General features: G+C 39.5%; 15 protein-coding genes across 15 annotated transcripts; 8 read left to right on the top strand and 7 right to left on the bottom strand.

The window, feature by feature from the left end:
- Positions 1-118: 118 nt before the first annotated feature.
- Positions 119-1,441, bottom strand: SMK1 (mitogen-activated protein kinase SMK1; the record flags this gene model as incomplete). Its single annotated transcript, XM_037286140.1, has 1 exon — positions 119-1,441. One exon carries the CDS (start codon positions 1,439-1,441, stop codon positions 119-121), a length of 1,323 nt encoding a protein of 440 aa, XP_037142035.1.
- A 216-nt stretch (positions 1,442-1,657) lies between these two features.
- Positions 1,658-2,350, bottom strand: HG535_0A02460 (uncharacterized protein; the record flags this gene model as incomplete). The annotated part of the gene is made up of 1 exon (XM_037286141.1): positions 1,658-2,350. One exon carries the CDS (start codon positions 2,348-2,350, stop codon positions 1,658-1,660), a length of 693 nt encoding a protein of 230 aa, XP_037142036.1.
- A 231-nt stretch (positions 2,351-2,581) lies between these two features.
- Positions 2,582-3,688, top strand: RXT2 (Rxt2p; the record flags this gene model as incomplete). The annotated part of the gene is made up of 1 exon (XM_037286142.1): positions 2,582-3,688. One exon carries the CDS (start codon positions 2,582-2,584, stop codon positions 3,686-3,688), a length of 1,107 nt encoding a protein of 368 aa, XP_037142037.1.
- Positions 3,689-3,796: 108 nt separating this feature from the next.
- PBY1 (putative tubulin tyrosine ligase) lies at positions 3,797-5,716 on the bottom strand (the record flags this gene model as incomplete). The annotated part of the gene is made up of 1 exon (XM_037286143.1): positions 3,797-5,716. One exon carries the CDS (start codon positions 5,714-5,716, stop codon positions 3,797-3,799), a length of 1,920 nt encoding a protein of 639 aa, XP_037142038.1.
- Positions 5,717-5,842: 126 nt separating this feature from the next.
- TIM12 (Tim12p) lies at positions 5,843-6,544 on the top strand (the record flags this gene model as incomplete). Its single annotated transcript, XM_037286144.1, has 1 exon — positions 5,843-6,544. The coding sequence occupies one exon, from the start codon at positions 5,843-5,845 to the stop codon at positions 6,542-6,544; it is 702 nt and encodes a 233-aa protein (XP_037142039.1).
- Positions 6,545-7,636: 1,092 nt separating this feature from the next.
- On the top strand, positions 7,637-7,918 carry HG535_0A02500 (non-histone chromosomal protein 6; the record flags this gene model as incomplete). Its single annotated transcript, XM_037286145.1, has 1 exon — positions 7,637-7,918. The coding sequence occupies one exon, from the start codon at positions 7,637-7,639 to the stop codon at positions 7,916-7,918; it is 282 nt and encodes a 93-aa protein (XP_037142040.1).
- Positions 7,919-8,333: 415 nt separating this feature from the next.
- Positions 8,334-9,110, top strand: POL30 (proliferating cell nuclear antigen; the record flags this gene model as incomplete). Its single annotated transcript, XM_037286146.1, has 1 exon — positions 8,334-9,110. One exon carries the CDS (start codon positions 8,334-8,336, stop codon positions 9,108-9,110), a length of 777 nt encoding a protein of 258 aa, XP_037142041.1.
- An 85-nt stretch (positions 9,111-9,195) lies between these two features.
- Positions 9,196-9,717, bottom strand: MAK3 (peptide alpha-N-acetyltransferase MAK3; the record flags this gene model as incomplete). The annotated part of the gene is made up of 1 exon (XM_037286147.1): positions 9,196-9,717. The coding sequence occupies one exon, from the start codon at positions 9,715-9,717 to the stop codon at positions 9,196-9,198; it is 522 nt and encodes a 173-aa protein (XP_037142042.1).
- A 293-nt stretch (positions 9,718-10,010) lies between these two features.
- ATG11 (autophagy protein ATG11) lies at positions 10,011-13,358 on the top strand (the record flags this gene model as incomplete). Its single annotated transcript, XM_037286148.1, has 1 exon — positions 10,011-13,358. The coding sequence occupies one exon, from the start codon at positions 10,011-10,013 to the stop codon at positions 13,356-13,358; it is 3,348 nt and encodes a 1,115-aa protein (XP_037142043.1).
- Positions 13,359-13,477: 119 nt separating this feature from the next.
- TAH18 (NAPDH-dependent diflavin reductase) lies at positions 13,478-15,355 on the bottom strand (the record flags this gene model as incomplete). The annotated part of the gene is made up of 1 exon (XM_037286149.1): positions 13,478-15,355. One exon carries the CDS (start codon positions 15,353-15,355, stop codon positions 13,478-13,480), a length of 1,878 nt encoding a protein of 625 aa, XP_037142044.1.
- A 326-nt stretch (positions 15,356-15,681) lies between these two features.
- On the bottom strand, positions 15,682-17,121 carry MSF1 (phenylalanine--tRNA ligase; the record flags this gene model as incomplete). Its single annotated transcript, XM_037286150.1, has 1 exon — positions 15,682-17,121. The coding sequence occupies one exon, from the start codon at positions 17,119-17,121 to the stop codon at positions 15,682-15,684; it is 1,440 nt and encodes a 479-aa protein (XP_037142045.1).
- Positions 17,122-17,675: 554 nt separating this feature from the next.
- Positions 17,676-19,523, top strand: APP1 (phosphatidate phosphatase APP1; the record flags this gene model as incomplete). Its single annotated transcript, XM_037286151.1, has 1 exon — positions 17,676-19,523. One exon carries the CDS (start codon positions 17,676-17,678, stop codon positions 19,521-19,523), a length of 1,848 nt encoding a protein of 615 aa, XP_037142046.1.
- Positions 19,524-19,653: 130 nt separating this feature from the next.
- Positions 19,654-20,679, bottom strand: TMA46 (translation machinery-associated protein TMA46; the record flags this gene model as incomplete). Its single annotated transcript, XM_037286152.1, has 1 exon — positions 19,654-20,679. One exon carries the CDS (start codon positions 20,677-20,679, stop codon positions 19,654-19,656), a length of 1,026 nt encoding a protein of 341 aa, XP_037142047.1.
- Positions 20,680-21,456: 777 nt separating this feature from the next.
- PTC5 (type 2C protein phosphatase PTC5) lies at positions 21,457-23,199 on the top strand (the record flags this gene model as incomplete). Its single annotated transcript, XM_037286153.1, has 1 exon — positions 21,457-23,199. The coding sequence occupies one exon, from the start codon at positions 21,457-21,459 to the stop codon at positions 23,197-23,199; it is 1,743 nt and encodes a 580-aa protein (XP_037142048.1).
- Positions 23,200-23,575: 376 nt separating this feature from the next.
- Positions 23,576-25,090, top strand: NAF1 (RNA-binding snoRNP assembly protein; the record flags this gene model as incomplete). Its single annotated transcript, XM_037286154.1, has 1 exon — positions 23,576-25,090. One exon carries the CDS (start codon positions 23,576-23,578, stop codon positions 25,088-25,090), a length of 1,515 nt encoding a protein of 504 aa, XP_037142049.1.
- Between the last annotated feature and the right edge of the window lie 27 nt (positions 25,091-25,117).

Genomic DNA, 25,117 nt, shown 5'->3' on the forward strand with positions numbered 1-25,117 from the left:
GTTTGCAGATAAATGCGCTTCCTTAAATTTTTGTAGACGATTTGTCGGTAAACAAAAATCCATTAATTAAATTAATTATAGGAAGGTAAATAAATCTAATTATGAAATGAGAACCAGCTCATACGTACATTTTCCCAAGAGGAGTTGTTGGAACATATTTAGAACATCCTTGTTCTGCGGGGTGGCAGAATGCACGATCTTCTTTGAAGATCAAGACTTCACTCATTAGGAATTCTCTCAACCGTGGCATCGAGTTTAACCTAGTTTCATATGAAAAGTCAAAGGGTCCGAGAGGACAGGAGGGCTCATCCTCAGCACATTTCACTTCAACTAGAAATGGATGGCTTAATGCTTGCTCTACTGTCAATCTTTCATTCATGTCCCAGAGTAAGATTTTGTCAATCAAGTCGAGGGCATCCTCCGAAGCAAATGGATAGAGCAACTTCCACTCAATACCCTGATTAGAATAAATGGAATCATTGCAAATATTCCAAGCTCTCAAAGAACCATAGCTAACAAGCAGTTCCTTCGGAGGATTGCCCATTACTCTCATAATCTCGTGAACCTGCTGCAGAGAATCTTTACCCATAAAAATAGGTTTTCTGCCGTAGAGTTCCGCCAAGATACAGCCGACAGACCACATATCAATTGGTTTTCCGTACTCTTTATGTGAAAGTATCAATTCGGGTGCTCTGTACCAACGGGTAGCGACGTAGTTTGTTATATCCTGCCTGGCAACATGCGAGGCAAAGAATTGTGAGGCCAGACCTCTTGCTAGACCGAAGTCGCAAATTTTCAAGCACCCGTTCAATGTACAAAGAATGTTGCCTGGTTTCAGATCGCGGTGAATGACTTCAGCACTATGAATGAATTTTAAACCACACAGAATCTGGTAAAAAAAATGCTTTATATGAAATTCAGATAACTGAACTGAGGAATGAATGACTTTTGCCAAATCATAATCGATCAATTCCTGGTAACAATATAATCCATCGTATGGCTTTTCTGGAACAAACTCTAAGTCAATCAGGCTTACGATATTTTTGTGACCCTTGAAATAACTCATAAATTTCAACTCTCTAATGGCTCTTTTCAAAAGAACCTCACGATAAAAAATGTTTGTAATCTTCTTAACTGCAATAGAGTAAGGGTTTTCCGGATCAAACTTGTCTCTAACGGAACAAACTGTTCCGTATGAGCCTTTCCCCAAAATATGTGTTACTTCATATCTACATGGCAAAGAAAACTTCGCTGGCTCATAAATGGTTCTTGGAGATGATACACCTTCACTGAACTTTTTTTTTTCCAGATGGGAATGCATAATATCTTTAATCCGGTCCGAGCTTGGTTTATATCTGTAGTACTTCCAATCTTGCTGCCGATCCTTCTTTTGGCGGTTTAGAGCCTCTTCTTTATTATTCAATACCTTCGATAAATCCATTTTCAACAATTCAATCCTGTTCAGTTACTTTACTCTTCTGATTTTTCGAAAGAGAGTCTAGTAAATATGAATGCTCATCCATACGTCTATAATCTATGAGTACATATATGTCTGTACGTATATTTATGTATAAATCTTTTTTCGTTTTATTTCATTTTGTGTCGCTGTTGCCAAATGTGACGTAAAAAGGAAAAATTGAAGGCTAAAACTGGCGCTCTATATTTGGAAGAATGAATGATCTAACTCTTCCAAAGGTTTAGTTTCATGAAATCCACACTGTTCGGTCAGTAATTTCATGTTTTTTTCAGCGATTTTTGCCACTTCTTCATTGTAAAGTCCGCAAGATTCAAGAGCAACACTTGGGCTAATGGTCTTTCTGCCATCTTTCAAAACATATTTTGTTAGAGAAAGGGAGCACAAAACTTTGCCATTATGCTTGGTAAATCTACTCATGACGTAGATCCATTTTTGATCCCAGCACAAAATGACAGATGTCACACTGTACCTCTCAAAAGGCTTGATCTCTTTTAGAAAATTTGTGAAAACATTGGCAACAGGAATATATGGCCACCGTTTTGAGTTTAAAAGTAATTTCTGGAAGATTTTTCCCATCAATTCACCTCTAGAGATATCCAATTCTTCAAAATAAGTACTATTATTTTTGTGGAAATAAAAGTCACATTCAAAGGGCGAGGCATAAGTGTCTGTATTTGTATTAGCGAAACAGCCGTATTTGTTGTTAGCTAATTTCCGAATGATTTTACTATCTTTGGCACCTGTAAACCATGGGATAAAAATCAATGGAAATATATGCCAATAGAACCTTATAAAGTAGGCACCAGGCAACGACTTGTACGATGAGAATAAATACAAATAAAACAGCCACTTAAAGACATTACCAACAGCCATATTCAATTGATCTTCTTACGGGTCTTAAGAAGTGTTCCAACGTTCAAAAAATAGGAGAGAGTTGGTTGCCTTCTTTAGCTATTGTTCTCAACAGGTCAGTTCGATTTCCAAACGTGCCACATGACATAGAGAAATCTCGAAAAGAACTGTGTATGTCAAATTAAGGAAAAATGTGGTTGTTAAGCATTTCAATGAAGGAGTTGAAATTAAAGAGGGCTAAACTATCCTACTATGACCTCTGACGATGTATTGAGTGTTAGTGATGAGCACAAATATATTAGTACTTTTTGTAGGCATGTAATAAAAGAGAAAAGTGGGAACTATCCTGTTTTAAAGAGATCATTGGATGGTACCATTGTGTATCAAGATGCAGCTGGAGTCACCAGTAATAGAGGCAACAAGCTTTTGCAGAAGAGTGAACTAGTGAGTAGGGAAGTCATCAATAGTTCGAAACCTATCAATGAAGACTTCGTGTATTATAACGGTTCCGAGCACAAACTTCTACAGAGAAAAAGGATAAGGTTCACACCTCCAGAGACAGAGTGGGAAATGGCTGACGAAACGGGGTACGATGCTGAAAACGTTGACAACAATGAAGAAGAGTTATCTCGGCTGGTAGATGTGAAGAAGGTGCTACTGCCGATTTCATCCTTGGCTGATGTGTCCAAGCGTAGTCCGATAGCTAGAGTTTTTGAAAATAACGTGCTGAGAAATTTGGCTTTGCAGTCTATTTTGATGATTGAAAAGGAGCAATACTCAGTCATTAAATATTCAAAATTTCTCGAAGTATTTTTAGGTGATAACCCTAAGCCGCTGTATGAGCCGGATCTTCATCTACCAGCTTATGATCATAATCTAACCCTACCCGATGAGGAAGACACCAATGATGCAGAAGAGAAAGAGAAAGAAACTGCCAAAGACCAGCCAGATTTACAAAATGAAGACCCATTCTTCGCGCTTCCGAAAATTTCAGCTAGTGATACCATGCTCCAACTGTTGCCGGAGATGGATTCGGTGCAGGTTTCAGAGGAAGCAGAAACTGCTAGGCAGCTTGCTCAAATTGCATTGCAAAGAAATCAAGAGTATATAAGGAACTTGCGAAAAATAAGAAACGTTTTAGTAAAAGCTAACAGAATGAAGGAAAGGATTCAAGCGTGGAGTCGAGAGTACGTTGGTATGCAGGAAGATGATGTCATAGTACCGAATGCTTTGAGAGTTGTTAAACGAGGTCTTATCAGTGCCACTACTAACAGATCTATGAGTGGTCGTAAAGTCGATGCAGGTGAAGAGTTAAATGAGGAGAATGAAATAGACGATGTGAATGAAGCAAATGAATAGGGAAAATCAAAATTATGAACTTATAATGTTATTAGTTAACTGATATTGCTATTCTATTATATACATTTGAGGTTAATACTACAATGGATAAATAAGGTCAGACTTTTGCTACCAATTATTAGCAGAATAATCCAAGACTTTGATCATGTTATCAGTCTTTCCACTTTGTATTTTTTTATTTTCATTGAGAAGAGGGGCTATGATATGTTGCGCGCAATTATCAAACAAATTTGTTATTACATTTTTCAACGCTTCCCCCGTTTGTTTAAAATCAGGATAGGCATTTATTTCAAGCAGCTTCACTTCGAGGCCTGAATCGACTAGAAAATCTACACCGAACGTCTCAAATGCATTTGGTAATGGTTGAAAACCAAAACTATCAACTTTGACAGCGGCTAAAAATACGTCATGTGCAATTTCGTATATTTGTTTTTTAATGACTTTTTTATCGTCAACGCTCATATCCTTCAACTGATCAAACTCTAAAACAGATATATTTTTTTGCTCTTTATCAGATTGCAGACATGTATTGGTCAAATGAGATTTTAAGAAGTTAACATCGGTAGGATTATAATGGCTTTCAGCCAATTCCTCGAACGAGTTTGGGGCAAAAAGTGCTAACATTCTATCATATACGTACACTTCCAGACACCCCTTACAACTGACATAAACCCTCAAATGAAATTTTCTATTGTCCATAGATGGTAGAAGTAACGGTGTATTCAAGTATTCCTGAACAATGAAATGTCGCAACTGTGAGATGATGATTTTGTTCTCATCTCTCTTTACATCATATTCCTCCTCGTCGTCGGTAGCATCTTCATCAAATGAGTCGAATATTTCTTGTAAATCCTGAATACTTTTGAATATTCTTATTCCTTGACCTTTATCACTCATACTAGGCTTGACTATCCACCACTTTTCATTTTTCTCTAACTCTTGTCTTAATTCCCAATTTTCGTCAAGCGAGTCATCTAGGAATTCCGCATAGTCCAAATCGAATGAAAAGGTCTCAGGGAAGGCTTTGGAAAGAATCGAGTTCGGATTTTTCACTACAAAGGCACGAATTGTTTGTGCTAGATAATGCTTTCTTATCAGTGATTTGCGGTAGATATAGGAATTTGCAAAGTAATGGTCCACATCAGAGGAAAGTTTTTCCATATCTAATTGTTCGTAGTCACCATAATGAAATATTCTTCCTTTGAAATTTGGCAAAGACGGCAGATTGCTAAGAATATCGTAATCAGGCAAGTATTTCAGAATAGCCTTTCTCAAAGGCGTATAAACATACTCCTTTGGATCTATTGAGATAACAACCTTATTAGGTGACAAATCTTTCCTGGACAGCAATAACTCGCCAACAAGGTTTTCAACATTTTTAAAGGTTGCTCGCAATGGCGTCACACTGATCATTTTCTTTTCAATAATATTTTTATCTACATTAGAGCTGGAGCTTTCGTGGTAATGATGCGAATTAGTATGGTGTTTGAAGTTTGGAGCCCAATCGAAAGTTATCGTTTGATACTCATTTCCATCTTCGATTTCATTCCCATTTTCTCCGGAGTCGGAACCTATTTTAGGCCCATTGAAAATTGCGTTCCATCTATTATCCCAAAGGATAGTATAATGTGCCTTAGTACTAGCATCTAGTTCACTCGATAAAGGCACATTAATACTGTAAAAATCAGTGTTATCGTTCCAATGGTGGTACAAATGGTCAATGATCTCAAGCGACCGAACGGCAGCGACTTGCAAGATCTTTTGATCCACATTTTTCTCCCCATTAAAGTACGCCCAGGATAACGCAATCGATCTAGTGCTACCTGCGATGACGGATTCCATCGCTGCACCAACAGTCCCGCTAGAAGTAATATAAGCCGCCGAAGTATTCCTTCCAACGTTGGGGCCACTAATCACGAGATCAAACGGTTCGCGAGAAAGATGGTACAGTCCAATATTAGAACACGACGCCGGGGTACCATCTATAAGTATCCACTCGATGTCGTCAGATGACACATCGGGGTTCATAATGTTGCGAGGTAATGTAGAGCCCTCACGAAAAACCTGTGGCTGAATAAAGGGCCCGATAAAGGAGTTGTCGTTTGAGTTCAGCCTCGAATATAAAAATTGTGCCGTCAACTTTTTGCCAGCAAAATGAGCTTTCCCGATCCACGATTTTTGCACATGAGGAACACAGATTGTCAAGTCCCAATGTGGGTAGTCCTGTTTCAACTGCTGCACGAAGGGCCTGATATAAGCAGAAAACTCATCATTGAGCGGCCCATCATCGTTGGTCAACAGCACACGCATTCCGCCCAGCGCTTCAAGGTCTCCTGCCAAGTGAACGAGAGCATCGCAATCCTTCTGATTTGCAAAAATACTTTATGTACGCACAGAGCCCCGGCCGATGGCGAGAAAAGACCCGCTGTGGCGAAAAACGATAATGAAAAAAAACACCACCATCAACTCTCCACAAGCGAAAGAAAAGGTAGATCGGCGAGCAGAGCACCGCCGCTAGAAAAAACCACCATGTCCTTATTTGTCAACCCATTTGCATCCCAAGAAGTGAGCCAGGAAAAGCTAGACGTTGCTGAGGTTCAATTCGACGCCATGAACTCAACCTTCAACAACATTTTGTTCAGCTGTCTGGAGAAATGCATACCGCACGACCACTATAGCGAGAGTGAACTAAATAAGGGCGAGATGTCGTGCGTGGACAGATGCGTTGCCAAAATCCACTACAGCAACAGACTAATTGGAGCTTATGTACAAGCCAAGGGCTTTGCCCCCGACACACACTTGCCACATTACAAGCCTTTCAAGACAAGCACAGCGGACACCGGCATGCAAAAATAGGTCAATTAGCTGACTGCCACGCATCTCTGCAGGCGACATCAGCGCAACAGCATCAACTTCACGAAACCATACCAGATATAAATGTAAATATTAGAATAACTGACATCCGGGCCTGTTCCGAACGTGCAGAACGATATACCGTGCGGAGCGATCATTATCTTCCGTTACCCGCCGCGCTCTCGCTTTCGCACTGTCCGGAGGCGCGCGGTGAATGGGTGCCCCTCCGGACACCTCGTTCGGGACGACCGCCCCTTTTTTGTTTTCTTTTTGTACCTTCCCCTTTTTCGCTTCCACTTTTCTCGCTGCATTTGTCCACCCTCGCAGCAACGAAAAAGTTTTCACCACCAGAAAACACTGCCGGTGCAGTTAAATATTGCGTACTTTGTAGCCTATAAAAACAATTTTCCTCATAATTAAGCATTTCTACATAGTAAAAAACTGTGTGGTACCATACAAACTCGATTTTCATCAGCATACAAAACCAAATTCGGATAACACTTAAATTGTAAGTCGACAGCACTACTAATAAAAAAAACAAATTAACAAAACTCAACAACAGGACAAGAGCAACACAACAAATAAAACTACAATCGCATGAACGCAGACGCAGTAGCAGCGAGATACAGGGGATAGATGTTTAGGTAGCAAGCAGTGGTCGGAGACACGTCAGCGGTAAGGTACCTGGCGCTCTCATGGTGCGTTGCAATGGCGGCGGCGTTCAGATACATTTTGCAACGCTGCTTGTGATTGACGAATGTGCGGTGATCAGCTCGAACCTATATGGTTTTACACCCCCATCCTCGCCCCTCATGGTATGTGGCCTCTTTTTCTGGCCTTTTCTGTCGTTGGGGCTAGTCGCTTTTGTTTTTCTGGCGCGCGACACGAAATGGAGTGAACGCGCAGCGAGGTGCGCGGCGTGCCGGGCAACTGCCAAAGGATCGATCCGTTTCGCGTATGGGAAGTGATATAAACAAGGTAGAGTGGGTTGTTTCCGTTGTGGTTGTTTCTGGCTGTGGTTGTTTTTGTTCTTGCGTTGGAGGATCCTGGTGGCCAACTCATTTACTAACTGTGTCGTAATAGAAATTGGTAACAATGTCAGCTCCAAGGGAAACGAAAAAGAGAACTACCAGAAGAAAGAAGGATCCAAATGCGCCAAAGAGGGCGCTGTCGGCTTATATGTTCTTTGCCAACGAAAACAGAGACATTGTGCGTGCTGAGAACCCGGACGTGACCTTCGGTCAAGTGGGCAGAATCCTAGGTGAAAGATGGAAGGCGTTGACTCCAGATGAGAAGACGCCTTACGAGGCCAAGGCAGAGGCAGACAAGAAGAGGTACGAGTCTGAAAAAGAGCTGTACAATGCTACTCGCGCTTGATGTTGTCTGCCTCCACCAGGTCTGAATCTTTGGGTATACTATTTTACTCTCGTTTACTATTATATTATATTTTTACTCTTTCTCTGTCGTTGTGAGCTGTGTATCGCAGCCGAGCAGGGTGGGAAAAAGTATCTTTCTCTAGGTCTCAATTCTGTATTATTAGCTTATTTTTCTAAAACCACATCTTTATCGCTAGCCGTGAGCAGCCAGCTCAGTATCTGTGCGCCCGAGAGAGCTGCGTTACCGTTGCTGACGCGTAGACGCGTAAACGCGTTTCTGTTTTTTTTTTTTTCAGGACAGAGTATATAAGTTCTTCATAGTGTTGCGAAGGTCAAAGGCCCTTCCGTAGGATCCGATTCTGCTCACATCTGGATTTGTACCAGCGTTAACAGCAGTTCTTGATCCAGTGTATATAATGTTAGAGGCCAAATTTGAAGAAGCATCCCTTTTTAAAAGAATCATCGACGGGTTCAAGGACTGTGTTCAGCTCGTGAATTTCCAGTGCAAGGAAGATGGTATAATTGCGCAAGCGGTAGACGACTCTCGTGTTTTGTTGGTCTCTCTGGAGATTGGCATTGAAGCCTTCCAGGACTACAGATGCGATCATCCGGTTACTTTGGGTGTTGATTTGACTTCGTTGAGCAAAATTCTACGTTGTGGTAACAACTCAGATACGTTGACGCTAATCGCGGATGATACACCCGACTCTGTCTTATTACTGTTCGAAGACACAAAGAAAGACCGTATAGCAGAGTACTCTTTGAAACTCATGGATATTGACGCTGACTTTTTGAAGATCGAGGAATTAGCTTACGAATCAACTTTAATGATGCCATCCCCAGAATTCACCAAGATCGTGCGTGATCTCAGTCAATTGAGTGACTCTTTGAACATAATGGTCACCAAGGAGACAATTAAATTCGTCGCGGACGGTGATATTGGGTCAGGCTCCGTCATTTTGAAGCCATTTGTAAACATGGATAAACCAGAGGAAAGCATCAAGTTGGACATGGAGCAGCCTGTTGATTTGACTTTTGGTGCTAAATACTTGCTCGATATCGTGAAGGGATCCGCTCTATCTGACAAGGTAGGTATAAGATTATCAAGTGAGGCGCCAGCTCTGTTCCAATTCGACTTGAAAAGCGGTTATTTGCAATTCTTCTTGGCTCCAAAGTTTAATGACGAGGAATGAATTATCATCCTAAAATTTCGATTCATATATACAAAAAAACTGTAAATTAAATAATCTCTCATATCCAAGCTTTTTCATTAATTCATTAGTCCACATTTTCCTCCAAAAACGTTGTTCTCACACAGCTTTTCGCCGTTAGCGGTAGTATCAGTTTGAACGCATCACCTTCATTCAGATAATAGCGAAACATTCGCTTCATCCTCAAGAACCCCATACCTTCGTATAGGTTCAATGCAACATTGTTGCTAACTTCTGTTTCTAACATTATCTCATCGCATCCCTCTTTTTGCATTTTTTTAATTGCCTTTTTAACCAACGTCTTGGCGATTCCACGTCCACGGTATTTACTTTCAACTGCCAACATCCCAATATATCCTCTCATTCTTCGGTTTCTATGTGACTCTTGCTTACATATAACACATCCAATTGGCTCATCGGATTTTTCACTATCATCATCAAATGCAAGATATGCTAGTTCAGGCCATCGATTTAAGAAAAATCTATATACGTATATTGAATACGGTTCTGACAGATCAGCATCTATCAGTCTCTTGAGATGTTCAAAGTGAAGCAAATTTCCCAAATCCAATGGTCTATAACTAATCATGAGGTATAAATTTGCCTGTGTTTTCCCTTAATTTTACATATTCTTGAGTTTCATTTTTGACTTTTTTCATTTGGTTTCCAGTTCCTTTTAAATTTGAGTCTTTAAAGATGCAGCGCTGTAAGTAAGCGATAGGGTAAGGCTTAAACAAGGCCAGCATTTGACAAAAAACTCGACCGCCCCGGAAACCCTTTTATTGCATATAGTCTCATTAGCTTCTGCAAAATAACTGTCTACAGCCGAATGACTATTTAATTAGATTGGTCTTCGATAGTGGACGTAGAAATCACACAAAAATGTCAAATGATGCCCACATAATCAACGCTATCACCGGTGAGTCCGTGTCAACAGATCTTAAGTTCTTCATGTCATTAGATGACTTTAAACGCTTTATTATTCAGAAATGGAATATTCCTTGGGATCAGCTGCTTATTCTTTTACCTTTCGGAAATAAACTGAAAGCTTCTAGCTTCAAGGATTGTTTGAGCAATACCGCCATCGGTGCTAATGAATTTTACGTATATGATAGGCGGTTATTTTCTGTGATTAATGAACCTGTATATCCACAGCACGATATGAGTAGTAATCCGGAGCTGGCTGAAAAAGTTGAGTCTCTTTTGCATCTATTAACACGCGATATTCAGTCTAAGAACGAGTGCACATTATTTAAGCCAATAAGCTCTCCATTAGAAGATGTAGACCTAAAATTGGAAAATCTAAGCCATAGAACTATAATAAGCCTTTTGACTACAAATTTAGGTTGGTTAAGCGCCTTGGAAATTGACGTACATTATTTCCGTAAGATGATTCAAGAATATTTATCGCAAACATCCTCAATTTTCAAATGCTTAAGTATTTGTGAACAGTATCTCAAGCTTTACTGTTACGACGTTGAAAAACTATATAACTCCAATGTTCAATTTCTCAATCAGCTGGCAGACGACACGTCGTCAAAAAAATGGAAGGATTGTTATAATAATACTCTTCTTAGACTGGATGGATTAAATGGAACTCTAGAGCAGTACGTTCATCGGGAAATGCTGGAGGAAAATGAAATGAAGCTAATACTATTGGATCAAACTATTGATAACAAATTAAAAAAAATAAGACAGGAGCTTGATTTCAATGCTGAATTAAGGAATAAGGTAACAAAAAGTGTCGAATCCATCCAAAAGGAATTTGCTCCCGGAAGTATAAAAGACCGCTTTGAAAAAGTAATGCTTGATAAGTTTGATGAGCTAGTTCAAGATACAAGAAGTACCAGTCGTGCAATCCTGGAACAAGATTTTGCAGAAACACAAAATTCGGATTTAGAAAATGCTCAGCAGTACCTAGAGAGTATCAAAAATGGTGTCGCACGTAAACTATTGACAATTGCAAATGCGGTGTATGCACAGATTGAACTTGTCCTAGAGCAAAGAGGCTCACTTCAGAAAAGGGCAATAATTACATTAGGTGAGATCGCTTTTGTTCAGATGGAAACTCTAGGGATCAAGAAAATTTTACTTGATGATTGTAATAAGGAGCTGGATGTATATCAAAAGTTAGAATTAGAGCTTTCACAAGTCGAGAGTTTACCCTTCATTTATGGGCTCTACCTGATAGAGTGCTACCGACGGCAAATATGGTGCACTCTCGTTACTAAAAGTATAATCAAGTGCTCAAAGGAGCTGAAGGATGTTCTTGAAAAGGAAAAGATATCTCGAAGTCGATGGATAGAGAAATTCGGTTCGGTTGCTTCTATTTTCTCTAATAGTCTTGACGATCTCTCTGACTTGCACCAGCTAGCTAAATCATTCGATGAAACATCGTATTTCCAAACTACATCTCAAGAATACTCCACATCATCAGAGGACACAAAACAATTTACACTTCAGGTCATTGAGAAATATATGAAGCAAATGAAAGAGCTTAACGTATCTACGGAGATTACAGATATTTTATGGCAAAATTTTTATGAGGCAAATAGCCTCAGTCTCGAATTATACATGAATGATAAGGAACCATCAGATTCGCCCAGAACCATGACTGCGGGGCATCAAATCAATGGTTATAGGGCCCGGATAAAAAAGCTAGAATCACTTCTTCATGACGTAAAGTACTCTGACCCCAGCCGTTGGCCTTCTGGAATACTGAATTCCAATTATATGCAACCTTTTCACAACAGCATTACAACGATAGGCGCAAGAGCCAAATTATGTGACTCTAATAACAGTTATAATGTAATGGAAATGCAGTTAAAGATTAAGAATTTGCAAGAGCTGGCATATCAGTCCAATAAAACTAATGATACGAAAGATTTGCAATTATCTGCTGTAAACGCAAAAGTTGCAGATTTAGAAATAGAAAACGCTGCTTTTAAAGAGAATTTATCTCACTTGAAGAAAGAGTTGGCAAGACTCGCCGTGGTAGAGGAGGAAAAACAGAGCTATATTTTGCTTCAGCAAAAGAGTTTCAAAAGTGATATTCAAAGTGTAATAAAGGAAAATACTAGTCTGGTAGGAGAACTTACCTCAATAAGTGAAAACTTCAGAAATGTTCAAGACGAAAGAGATAATTTACTACTGGAGTTCAGGAGGCTCAAGGAGAAATCTGTCAAGCAAATGGATGCTTTTACCTCTGAAGGCGATAAGCTTACCGAACGTAATAAACAACTTGAAAATAGTATGGCTGGCCTCCGAAAGACCAATGAAGAATTAGCGTCCAAAAATACAAAGGCAGTTTACGTCGACGAAGCCACACAAACCGTGGAAGAGCCAATAGAACAATCTTCTTTGATAAGTAATTCGCATGATATGAAAGATCTCTTAAAAAGAATTGAAGCCAGAACTTTTGAAGTTTTCAAGTCTGATGTTTTCATTCTGGAAAATATTGGATTACTGCTTGCTTTTGACGAAGAAGGTTTTATAAAGATAAAGAGAGTAAAAGGACTAAAAAAGGATCAAAACGCCAGCATACTAGATGAGAGTACACAAATCCCAGAAAATGATACAGTGCTGAAGAGCTCTGTATTTCGTGGCATTAAACAGCTTTACAACGAGTTACAAATTAAGCCAGAATCGGATAAGCATAATGATTTTCTTTTCCGCTTGAATAAGGTGTATGACGATAAATTATTTGAAAATGCTGTAATTGGACGTTTCAAAGATATTGAATTCCTAGCGAAAAAACTTACGAAAGAAAATAAAAGAAAGAAGGGTCTGCTGGAGACTTATCAAAAAGAACGATTGGCTCTCAATAACTTTCAAGTTGGAGATCTTGCTTTGTTTTTACCAACAAGGGAAACAATATCTTCCTGCGAGTCCTCGGAGTCTTCTTTGATTTCCTCTTTCTCATCAGTAGACCTTTCGACCCCTCCACCTTTAGATGCGTCTATTGCGGTTGCTTCGTCTGGCGGAAGAAAAGAGAAAAGTGCCAAAGCAAGAAGGAATCCACCATGGGCTGCATTCACCGCCTTTGAAGATAATACGAGGTATTTCCTCAAGGATGAGAATGGATTAACAAAGGGCAGAGAGTGGTTTGTGGGACGAATTTTGAATTTAGAGAGTAATGTTGTTGATAGACAAAATTACAATCCATACAAGCTTCCTCAGGGGACCGTATGGTTTCATTTAAGTGCAACTATGATATCACTTTCAGGCTGAAAGACCATTACTCTGTATTTATAGGTTTCTGGCTTTTCGTTTTTTTTCTGGTTATTTACTGTTTATGATTAATATCCTCTCAGGTTTACATATTGAACTCGCATGCCTCGAGAGTTATCCTACCATGTTTCCTGTAGATATCTGTAGTTTTTTTCCATTTGCCTCAAATAATCAGCCGCTTGCTCGTCCTCTTCAAAATTTCCCCATTTTTTCAGCATTTCAACAAAGGTCAGTCTAACCTGAATGGGCATTTTACCGGACGAGCCGCATATGAAAATTAGTGCTTCATTGTTCAGAATTTTCCTGGTCATTTCCTCGCCAAATTTCCATAAATTATCTTGAACATATTTAATATCTGAAGAATTTTCTTTATCTCTAGAGAAGCATGTATAAAGACTTATTTTTTTATCGTTATGCCATTCTCTCAATGTGCTTTCATACAAGAAATCGTGTTCTTTATATCTATTTCCAAAAAACAGACTTATATCTTTGCAAATATTTGACCTTATTAAACACATCATTGGCGCAATCCCTACACCGGGACTGACTAAAATCATGGATTTTTTTTTCAAATTATGGTGAAAGGTGCCTTTATTCTGCACTTTGTAACGAAAAGAGTCTCCGATCGCGAGTTTACTGACGTATTCTGTACAAACACCTTTTCGAATTCTTCTTAGTATAGTTTTATATTTGACTATGGCAATGGTCAATTCTATATTTGGATCACAAGGTGCGCTAGATATTGAAAAGTAACGTGGCTTTATAATGGGAAGGTAATCCGTCATATGTTCCCATGGCAGCTTGAGCGAACCAAAGTCCTCAATCACTTCGAGTATAGATCTACGAGGCCGGTTACAATAGTCAAACAAATCCTGCATGTCTTCATCATAAGCAAATTGACGCAATTTTTCCCTTTGCTGTTCTAACTGTTCTCTCCCTCTCTCCAGTTTATCTATTTCTGTAGCAAATGTCCAAATTTTCATGAAAAAGCTGGCTCGAGGAATGCTCTCTATATCACAATGGTACTTCAGCAAGCCTCTCAAGGTTAATTTTCCAATCAGACCACCATCCATTAAGTCAGGAGGTATTCCATGATTAAATTCCAAGGGCATGTCTGCCACATTAGACCAATGTGGTTGCAAAGATAAAAATTGATTCACGGCTTCATCGCTGTTACAAGGATACATAGAGATCGTGTCACCAGGATAATATTCTTCGTGTTCTATTCCTTTGAATACAAACTGTCTCACATCTTGAAAGTGGGGTTCGGCTGTAATCCGCTTATTGTTCAACACTGTTCCAATCTTAACGTTATCATCGCCGAGAAAACGTGGAGGCTCAGTATTATGGATCATATTCTCAGTTTCATCGCTCTTTTTTAAAGAGCTAATAGGTTCAAGATATAGATCAGTGCTAATTCCTTGACGCTTAACAAGCTCGCCATTGAGCTTTCTCAAAGAAAAGGTATCGCATAAATATTTTAGTGTTTTCTTTTCGAACTCGAAGTAGACAGCCTCTATTCCTGCTCCTGTGCCTTTATTACTGCCAATTAGACACTGCTCGTCGGCCTCCAATCTAGCGAACAATTCTTTGGCACCAAGTTGATTGACGATACGCTCATGCAGTTTTTTGATAGCGTAATTGAATTTTGGGTAAGATGAGTCTCCTAAACCGAGAAAAGAGACATGCACATGACTCAAAAAGTCTTCTGGTAAGTCTTTTCTTTTCAAGAATGACCACAGGGTATTATTGCGGGTCCCATCAGAACGCTCCTGACCATTACGTGGTATTTCACCTTGACCTGTCGTTGAACATATAACAAAAAGGTATTTGCAGTTTAAAATATGGGAGGGGCTATAATTACCTATTGTGCTCAAAGTATGGGCAAAATGCAGTCTCCGAAGCTTATATGAAAGGATGCTAGCAAAATCATGAGCGTTGCCCGTCTCAGACCCATATAGAATGGCTATTCTTTTCGATGCTTTCGTCTGGGTCATGACTAAGGAAAACTTACCTGTAGCTCTTCCTAATTATTAGAAGTACAATGAGAAGAAAGAAGAAGAGTTATTAAAGCTTAAATAATCAAAGGAATTATTATGTTTGAAGATATCTGTATCTATTTGTATTGTCTCGATATTTCATAATTTCAACTTTATTACATAACTAAGGACGACAGATTCAATGCGCTCCTAGGAGGGACCCACAGAGAGAGGGACTCATAGAGAGTGTCCTGTCTTTCCAACTAATGTCTATTAATAAATTCTGAATTGTATTGAACTTTTTAAGGTGATATTTACAGGATATTAATATAGCATGCTGTACCTTATCTTAAATGCACATTGTATTTTCTGCTGAGTTCATTCCTTACCTCCTCTTGGAGGGCATTTATTTCGTTGTTAGTTAAATTTCTATCCATTGATTGATAGTTGATCCGATAGCAGAGTGACTTTTTCCCCGATTTTGGATGTACAAATTCATCGACAAGTTTTACACTTTCAACCAGGTCACCGGCGGCATTCCTTACAATTTCCATAAGATCGTTCTCATGGATCTTTTCTACATTTTCAGTTTGTGGTAACCAAAATGCCACATCTCTCATGGTACTTGGATATTTTGAATATGGCTTAAATGTGTTGATTATACCCTTTTGGAATTGTTTTTGAAAACGCTCATCTTGGGTCCAAAATAGTCTTATATCTGGAATTTCAAACAGCAGCATAGCAATTCGGTCTAATCCCAATCCAAAGGCCCATGAAATCGTGCTATCCGGCGCGTAACCAGCTTTTTTGAGTACATCTTCCTGCACAAGACCACACCCGCACAGCTCTAGCCATTCACCTTGCCACCATACTTCAATTTCCCAAGAGGGAGCAGTCCAGGGGAAGTACGCCTTTATCCAACGTACTTGCAATTCTGTCGGAATTTCAGAAGCATCTTTGTTAGTTTTTCGCAAACTTTCCAATTTCCTATGAAAGACGTCGGATATTACTAGCTCAATCGACCTTTTCAAGTGTTTGGAGCATAAATCGACTTCGAGATCCGTCATGTAATTTTGCTTCGGATTACCATCCAGGGAAGTATCATCTTCTACAACTACTTTTGTCTGCTGTTGATGTAATTGCTGCTCGAGTTTCTTGAGGTCTTCTCTCATCTTAGTGATGTGCCCCGGTTCCACATTAGAAGTATAAGCGGTGTTGTCACGATTCCAAATACGGCATCCTTCCATTTGATGGAAAACAGGATAGTGGGTCCTATCTATTTCGTCTCTTCTGTACACGTCTGCTGATATTAAAAACCCTGGTTTGTTGGTTTCACCGCTCTTTGCTTTCGCAAAGCATTCCAACTCGTGAGCAGACGTATGCGTTCGTAACAAATATTTAGAGTTCACATAATATGTATCTGATTTTGATCTTCCAGGATGATCCTTAGGAAACCCTAAAGAATCGAAATTTTCATACGTTGAGACGACTGGCTTGTATGTGTTGTAAGCCAAAAAGGCATTATCAGTAGAGTTTAGTTTATTCTCAATCGCATCGCGGAGAATGCCCACTGGGTGCCTATCTTTCAAATGCAGAGATCTTCCAGTGAGACTGATCATTGAAGGTGTGACGTTTGTGAAATTCCCATCGGGTTGGTATTTTTTTCCACCTATTTCGATTATCTTTGAACCATTGGAATATAATCGCGAACAAACCTGGCTGCACCAATACTTCAATGGTATTCTAGATGCCATATATTTATAGGTATATTTGATATGAAGCATTTTCTGGAAACCTACGTGTTTCTGCAGCTTTTTGTCCCTCTCAATTATCTTGAATGAAACTTTTGAACATGATTTCGAACAATTAAACCCATACCCGTGTCATCGCGACCTTAAATGAGATCTCAAAGCTCAACAATAGTAAGGAAGTCTACGAATAAAGGAGAAGCTTAATATAAGCAGGTGAGCGTTCTGTGCTCTCTATGTAATAAGTGAGGACAAATTTAATTGACCCATCGCGTGCTACTGTTTATTCAGCTACCTGAAACACAGCCGTCTCAGGTAAGAAGAGCTCTATAAATAAGTGCGAACCCTAAAGTTCCGTTCAACTCGTGAAAAATCAGGAGGATATCTATCAGTTATCACTCTTGGGGCATTCGCATCTTCCTGTACTTCGTTTGCAACTTATTTCTACCATCAGATCTGCCGGTTTGTTGCCATTCAAAAGTACACATCATATTGAAAGATATATTGTGGCCCAAGCCCGACAACTTTCGAATACTGGGCAACCGTTGCGAAAGTTTAAACTACCTTTCAGATTACTTGGGAGATCTAGAATGAATCAATATGACCGTGGCAATAAAAGCAGCTACATCAACCATGACAAGGATATTGTCAATGAAACTACCTTAGGTAAAAGACAGAGATTTTTTAATCTCGTGAAAAATACGAAAGATGTTTACATACCTTCAATAACGTCTACAATATCACAAAAAACTGTAGACGGTTTTAAAAGAGGAATTAATGATCGAAATGAGCCACAGCTCAATCTTCCCACGGACGTGGATATCTTATTTTATCCCACTTATTCAACAAAAGTTGGAGAGCAATTTGAGACCACAATTCGATTTAGTGCCTCGTCACCTGGAAATCCAGCCAGCAGGAAAAACAGGCTACTTTTCTCACTTTGCAAACAACTTGTTAAGCCATTTCCATTGGAAGAGCTTGATGATGCCTCTTCGGATGCCATGCCTGATGATGCGATAGGGAGTAGTGAATCCCGTTCGAACCTTAGCAGCAGAAGTACAAGTACAAGTTTAAACTCTTCCGGTCAAAATTCTACTTCGAATAGCTTGCCCCTTCATGAACTTGATAATTTAAAGGAGAGAACGCTTGGATTTTTTGCAAGAAGTGTGCCAAATTTTCCAGTTATACTCGACATACTACCAGAAGAAGGAATTTCGAATAGCCAAACTATCACAAAGACAACAGATGAAAGGGGTTATTTATATGCAAAAGTGAGAACTGATTTTCAACCGTCATCAATAAGAATAACTCTGGACACCCCAATTGATTTTCCCAAGATAATTTCCCGTGAATATCCCTGTAATTATGTTAAACCTGAAGGATATGGCATAATAAGTGATATTGATGATACAATAAAGCATACTGGGGTAACAGGAGATAAAAGATCCATGTTTCGTAATGTTTTTGTGAATAATATAGACACATGGTTGATTAGTGAGGTATCACAGTGGTATAAGACGCTTGAAGAGCATTTTGAGATTGACTTTTTTTACATATCCAACTCACCCATGCAAATTTACCCAGTTTTGCAACAATATATTACGAGAAACTTTCCGAAAGGACCTCTTTTTTTGAAACGTTACTCCGGTAATCTATTATCAAGTATCATGACATCTAGTGCCAATAGGAAAATACTGGCAATAAAACAGGTTTTCAATGATTTTCCCCATAAAAGGTTCATTTTAGTCGGGGATTCTGGAGAACAGGATTTTGAAGCCTATATCAATACAGCAATGCAACACCCCGATCAAGTAGTTGGTATTTACATTAGATGTTGCAAGAATTCAATGAGTGATATGGGATTGAGAGAAATTGAGGTCATGAGAGAACTTAACGGTATGGTTCAAGATGAGTACCTAAGTCCGATAGGAATCAAAAATCAAGAGGATACCTTCTCAGGTCGCAATTTTGGGCAAAAAATGAACTTAAAACAAACCGTTCCAACCCCACCACCTGTTCCTCCCAAAAAACCAAAATTAACAGCAGAGCAGGAAAGAACGATAAGGGATTCAAGGGCGCCCCCGATTCCGACTAGAAAACCTGTTTTATCAGCAAAGCAAGAGGAAGCAATAAAGGAGTCGCATTTATCTTCTAATGCGAGTACAGAAAACCGTACAAGCGATTCAATAAAAGCACACCCAATGCAAGAACCACAAGACGAAACAGACCCAATGGTGTACTATACACCTTCAACACAAAATGATTACGGAGCTTACAGTACTTTTTTTGATAAGAAAGCGGACAATTGGAGGAATAGAGTGCTCAATGGTATTAGAGAATTGAAGCATTTAAAAAAAAATCGTAGTATAAGACTCATGTTCTTCACGAAACCGGATGCCCCACTGAAGGACTGTTTGGAGGAGATACAGCAAAAATAAAATTCACTGTATATATGAATACAGAGATAACCTCTATTTAATGGCTTGTTCCCCATATATCAAAAGGTTAAATAAAAAGTATTTATTCAAATGACTATGCATAATTAGTTTACTCACTGATAAACAAGAATTATGCTGATGCAGTGTTGCTTTTCAAAGGCCTAATTTCAAAAGTCGGATTGCTACCATCACCATAATCCTTAATGCCGCTATCATTAGAATTTTCGACATTTTTCAAAGCTTTCGTGAATTCTGAAAGATCCCATTCCGAACCTTCATTTGGATCTTCGAAATCATTCTCATCGAACTTCTTATTTTCGACATATAGTTTCATTATCACTTCCCTACCTGATAGTTTCCTTTTAATATCATTCTGCTTTGCAACCTGAATTTTTCTTGAGATGTTTGCTGCCTTCCATTCGGCAAAATTTTGAACTGTGATTGGTGTGAGTTTCGATTTGTCCAATTTACCTCTTTCGGTCTCTATAAATTCCTCCAATGTGATCTTTGGTTGGTTTTCCAGTGCTTCTCTTTCCAATCTTTTCTGTTCTTTTGTCTTCAGCACGAATCCCTCTGGTAACGAGTGCCTATACATACATTTGTTACCTCCATTTGGACAAGTCCAAAACCAACCATATTTACCATTTTCCACAGCTTCTATGAAAAATTTGCAAACCTTGTCTGTGGTCGTCTTTGGGTTACCATGCTTCGATAGAATGACATTTCTCAATTTCTCTTCATCCCATTGATCCATAGTATCCTTTTCACGTTCCTCTCTACCATCCTGATAAAGATCCTTCTTCTCAACTTTTCTGCCAATACTCAAATCGTGTGAAAATTTACATCTTGCACCTTTATTACAGTTACCGATCTTAAACATTGCACACAGAACAGTCTTTGGATCCACGCCAGCACGTACTCTTTGGTCAGTTGGGTTGAAAAGCGCCCGTCTTTCGGCCTCTTGTGCCTCAAGTCTCTTCTTTTCTTCCAGTTTTTTACGCTTCATCTCTTCCTTCTGTGGATCAGCCTGGGCATTCACCTGTTTTATGAATTTCTGCACCTTGGTCGATCTGTTCTTGTTCTTCATACCGAACGTCTTGTCGACATTATCTTTCTTCTTTGCCAGTTGAGGCTGTTGATTCTTTTTTGGTGGCATTTGTACTGCGAAATTATAATATGGATTTCTTGATTGTACTCGCTATATACTTGCAGCAAGGTAACTCCTGGTACAAATCTGGAAATTTAGGTTTATTCATATAGCATCGACTTTATACTTATTCTGAATAATTTTTCAATTGTATGAAAAATTCTCAAAAAGAAACTCGCTTTTTACGTAAAGCTCCTGCCGTATATGTAAAGGACATGGATAGTCTTGAATCAGCAGCCTTCGATTAGCAGTCTTGCATCTATATATGAGCCTCCGAAATACAGGTTAACGACTTATGGAATCTCTCAACTTTAACTATCTTTTTGCGTCGTTTTATATGGCCTTATGTTTATCCGCTGAACTAAAAACATCTTTATATTGTTCATAAGCGAGCATAAGCATGAACGTTCAAGCCATTCCTGCCATGGTACAGGTGTCTTACATTCTGCAGTGAATTCGTTTTGAACTAGTCTTACCCCGCGGATCTGGTTGTTTTCCGATATTTTGTGATTTCCGTAGAAGGGCTTTTCGACAGCTCCAACAATTCCGCAACTACTTAAATAGTATTCTCTATCAATGGGGTGCCATTCCTCTGGACTGTGGGGCAGTCGTATCGCAATGTTTGACCTCCTCTTATTGTAAACATCTTTTATAGCTATACTCCTTTATTTACCTTCTGTTTCGTAAAATTTTGGTAACAAGCAACCCCACAAGGAACGAAAAAGGGAAGCAAACGATGAGATTTATGAAAAGAAACAGTTAAATACCACAAGAACGTAAGGCCTAATGATGTCGTCCGTCATCAGGACGGTGAAATTCCGCAGAAGCTCGAAGGTATTGGTTAAAGCATTATCGAGAAAACAAATTAGCGATGTAATTTATCGCACGTATTTTGTTGGTACGTCAAGATTGAGCGGGAGCTCAAGTGGGAATCCAAATGGGAACTCAAGCTCTTCAGATGCCACACCATCAAATAAGTACATGAGTCCTTTCAAATCACGCAGAGATCTTAAGTTTGCGTTAGTGGGTGGGAGTATGTTGGTGCTAACGTATTCATATTTCTCCTCGAAAAGCGTTTTATCGCTCGATACCGTCAAAGGGATAAGGCAATACACCACAGGTCCTGTCAAAGGACCAAATGGCAGCAGTACAGCTGCAAATGGTGGTTCTGCCTCTAGTTCAGGTGGCAATGATTCCATTACACTACTTACGGAAAGCGAGGTAAATGCGAAATTGCAAGATTTGCAAGAGAGTTATTTCGTAAATAGAGGGAAAGGTGTTTTGCGCTACGATGTTGCGCAGCTTCCGTCCAATAATCCAATCGAGGACAGCCATGTTGAACAGATAGTCACTGTACCATCTACTAATAGTGCAGATGCTGGTGTGGAAGAGGATTTATGTTTTTTCGGGATTTTCGATGGGCATAGTGGCTGCTTCACTTCAAAAAAGTTAAGTACGGACTTGGTACCCTATGTGGCCCAAAATTTAGGCAAAATCTACTCCGATAATAGCGAGGTTCTATCATCTTCAAAGCTAATCGATACCGCAATCGAAGACGCTTTTGTACAATTAGACAATGACATCGTTTATGGATCTTTGAGAAATTTATTTAAAAATCCCACAAAAGAAGCTATGGTACATTCTTTGCCTGCCATTTCTGGTTCTTGCGCGTTGCTATGCGGATTTAACAGCTATGATTCTACTATAAAAGTTGCAGTTTCTGGTGATTCCAGAGCATTGTTATGTGGCTTAGATGATACAGATAATTGGGTAGTTCAATCCCTTTCGACTGATCAAACTGGTGACAACCCAAGGGAAGTAGAAAGAATACGTTCTGAGCACCCGGGTGAAGACAATGTCATACGCAATGGTAGAGTTCTTGGCTCATTGCAACCATCGAGGGCCTTTGGAGACTATCGTTACAAAGTTAAGGAAATTGACGGAAAGTCTTTAGCAGAGCTTCCTGAGCATGTTAAAATATATTTCAGATCCAAACCTAGAGATTTTCTAACTCCACCTTATGTAACAGCTAAACCAGAAATTACTACAACAAAAATTGACCAAAAGTCGAAATTTATGGTTCTCGCTTCAGATGGATTATTTGAGCTTCTAAGTAATGAAGAAATCGCTGGTTTGATAGTTAAATGGATGGAAGTGAACATTGTTCCAAAACCTCATTCCTCCGCCCCTAACGGTAAGCTACCAAAGATCAAAGATCTCTCTTCCGATAAAGACTTATTGAGACCTGCTTTTAGATATCAATCAACCCAAAAGAGATCTGGCCCTGAGTATCTGATGGAAGACACAAATGTTGCTACCCATTTAATAAGAAATGCTTTGAGTGCCGGTGGAAGAAAGGAATACGTATCCACTCTGGTCAGTATTCCTTCGCCAATGAGTAGAAAATACCGGGACGACTTAACTGTGACCGTTGTCTTTTTTGGGGATTCTGATAATGAGCCGCAAAATATTGATGGCTCCATAGTAGTTAACAATGGAGCAACAAGTCAGCTGAAATCGAAGCTTTAGGAACTCGTCGCGCAAAAATGATGTAAGGCATAATATTTAACTTATCTAGACACCTTCTTGCGGACACAAAGCAATACACTTTATTTAATTTAGGAGAGGAGGATACCGCCACGGTATAATGTTGAGATATACGTACAACCAGAATTTTAAGATTCAATAGGCACACAGTCCATCGGATTGACGTTATGTCAGTCTCAACACTGGCATCGTAGTTAACCATTTCTTCCAATTCCTTTTTTGAGAAAGATCCGTCGGAGGGGACTTTTTGAACATGCGATGAGATCAAAATGAAAAGAATTTTAGAGTTGTTAGCAGGATTCATTTGAGAAGACAATGCTTAAGAAGAACGAAGATTCTGTACGGTATTACAGCTGCTATGAGTAATGAAGATGTCTTTAGCAGGGCTTTGGAGAATGATAATGCTGATCTGAAACTGACCCTACCAAAAAATGACGTTGATACAGGTATTATAGATGTGGGTGAGAGTGCTGATAGTGCAGCGTCTTCCTCTTCTTCTGAAGGGAACTCAAGTGTTGAAGAAGATGGAGAGAGCAGCAAGGATGACGAAAGCTTAGAAGAAGAATCAGATAGTAATGAAAGTTCGACTAGAGCAGATGAAGAAGAAGAAGAAGAAGAAGAAGAAGTGGGTGCAACGGTAGCCATCAGATCGAAGCATGAATTTGCCGAAGAACCACTTCCAGAAGTTCCAGAAAATTATCAAATACCGGAAAAGGCTACTATCTCGGAAATTGGGATGATAAAATCCGCATTTGACTGCAATTTGATCATTTATTCAACCTCTTCTGGGGAAAGAAGGGTTCCTAAGGAGGGTTCTATCTTTTGTTTAGAAGATCGTACTCTGCTTGGACCATTATGCGAAGTATTTGGTAAATTAGAAGCTCCAGTTTACCGTGTATCACTGCCGTCCTCAAAGTTACAGCAGTTCAATGAATTGAAGGAACATGTAGGTGCAAAGGCTTTTATTGTTCTACCGGAAGCACACTGGGTGGATACCTTTGAATTAAAAAAACAAAAGGGAACTGATGCTTCAAACGGCTACGATGAAGAACTATCAAATGATGAACAGGAATTCTCAGATGATGAAAAAGAAGCTCTATTTAAAAAGATGAGAAAGGATCAAAGGAGAAAAAAAGATGGTATAACAAAACCAAAAAAGCAGAAAAGCAGAGTTGACCAGCAGGAGGTACCGCAAATTAAAGCCTCTTGGAATTCGACTTCGCACTCATATAGACCAAGAAATGCTCGTCAACATGTCAACGAAGAGCCATCGAGCAGTGTACCCGTACCACCTCGCTCGGCACCTTATGTGCAAACTAATATACAAAGAAAACAAACTTTGATGCAACCGACTATGATTCCATCGATGACGCAGCCTAGTTTGCAGCCTGGGGTGCAGCCCATAAGAAACATTGTGTCACAAGACACACAGCAAGGAACCCATCAATGCATCGATCGCACCCCTTATAACGCCCCAAACCAACAAATTCCAGCATATCAATTACAGTCTCAATTTGATCAAACATTATTTCAAGCTCAGTACGGTTCCCCTTATGGAAATCACTCGCAACAGATGTACGGCGGTTTCCCTAATGGACAATTTTATTCACCACAGCAGAGCGTGATGCAGAACCCCTACGTCCAACAGGGCCCTCCGCAACTCCAGGGAGGGAATATGCAACAGGTATTACAATTGCATCAAATTCTCATGCAACAGCAACAGCACCAGCAACAGCACCAGCAACAGTACCAGCAACAGCACCAGCAACAGCACCAGCAACAGCACCAGCAACAGCAACAGCAACAGCAACAGCAACAGCAACAGCAACAGCAATACCCAGAATATAGACAGGAGTTTAATTACGACGATTGATTTTTAGTATATACAGAACATATTTTT

Source organism: Zygotorulaspora mrakii, chromosome 1, assembly GCF_013402915.1.
Source record: "Zygotorulaspora mrakii chromosome 1, complete sequence".
NCBI classification, from domain to species: Eukaryota; Fungi; Ascomycota; class Saccharomycetes; order Saccharomycetales; family Saccharomycetaceae; genus Zygotorulaspora; species Zygotorulaspora mrakii.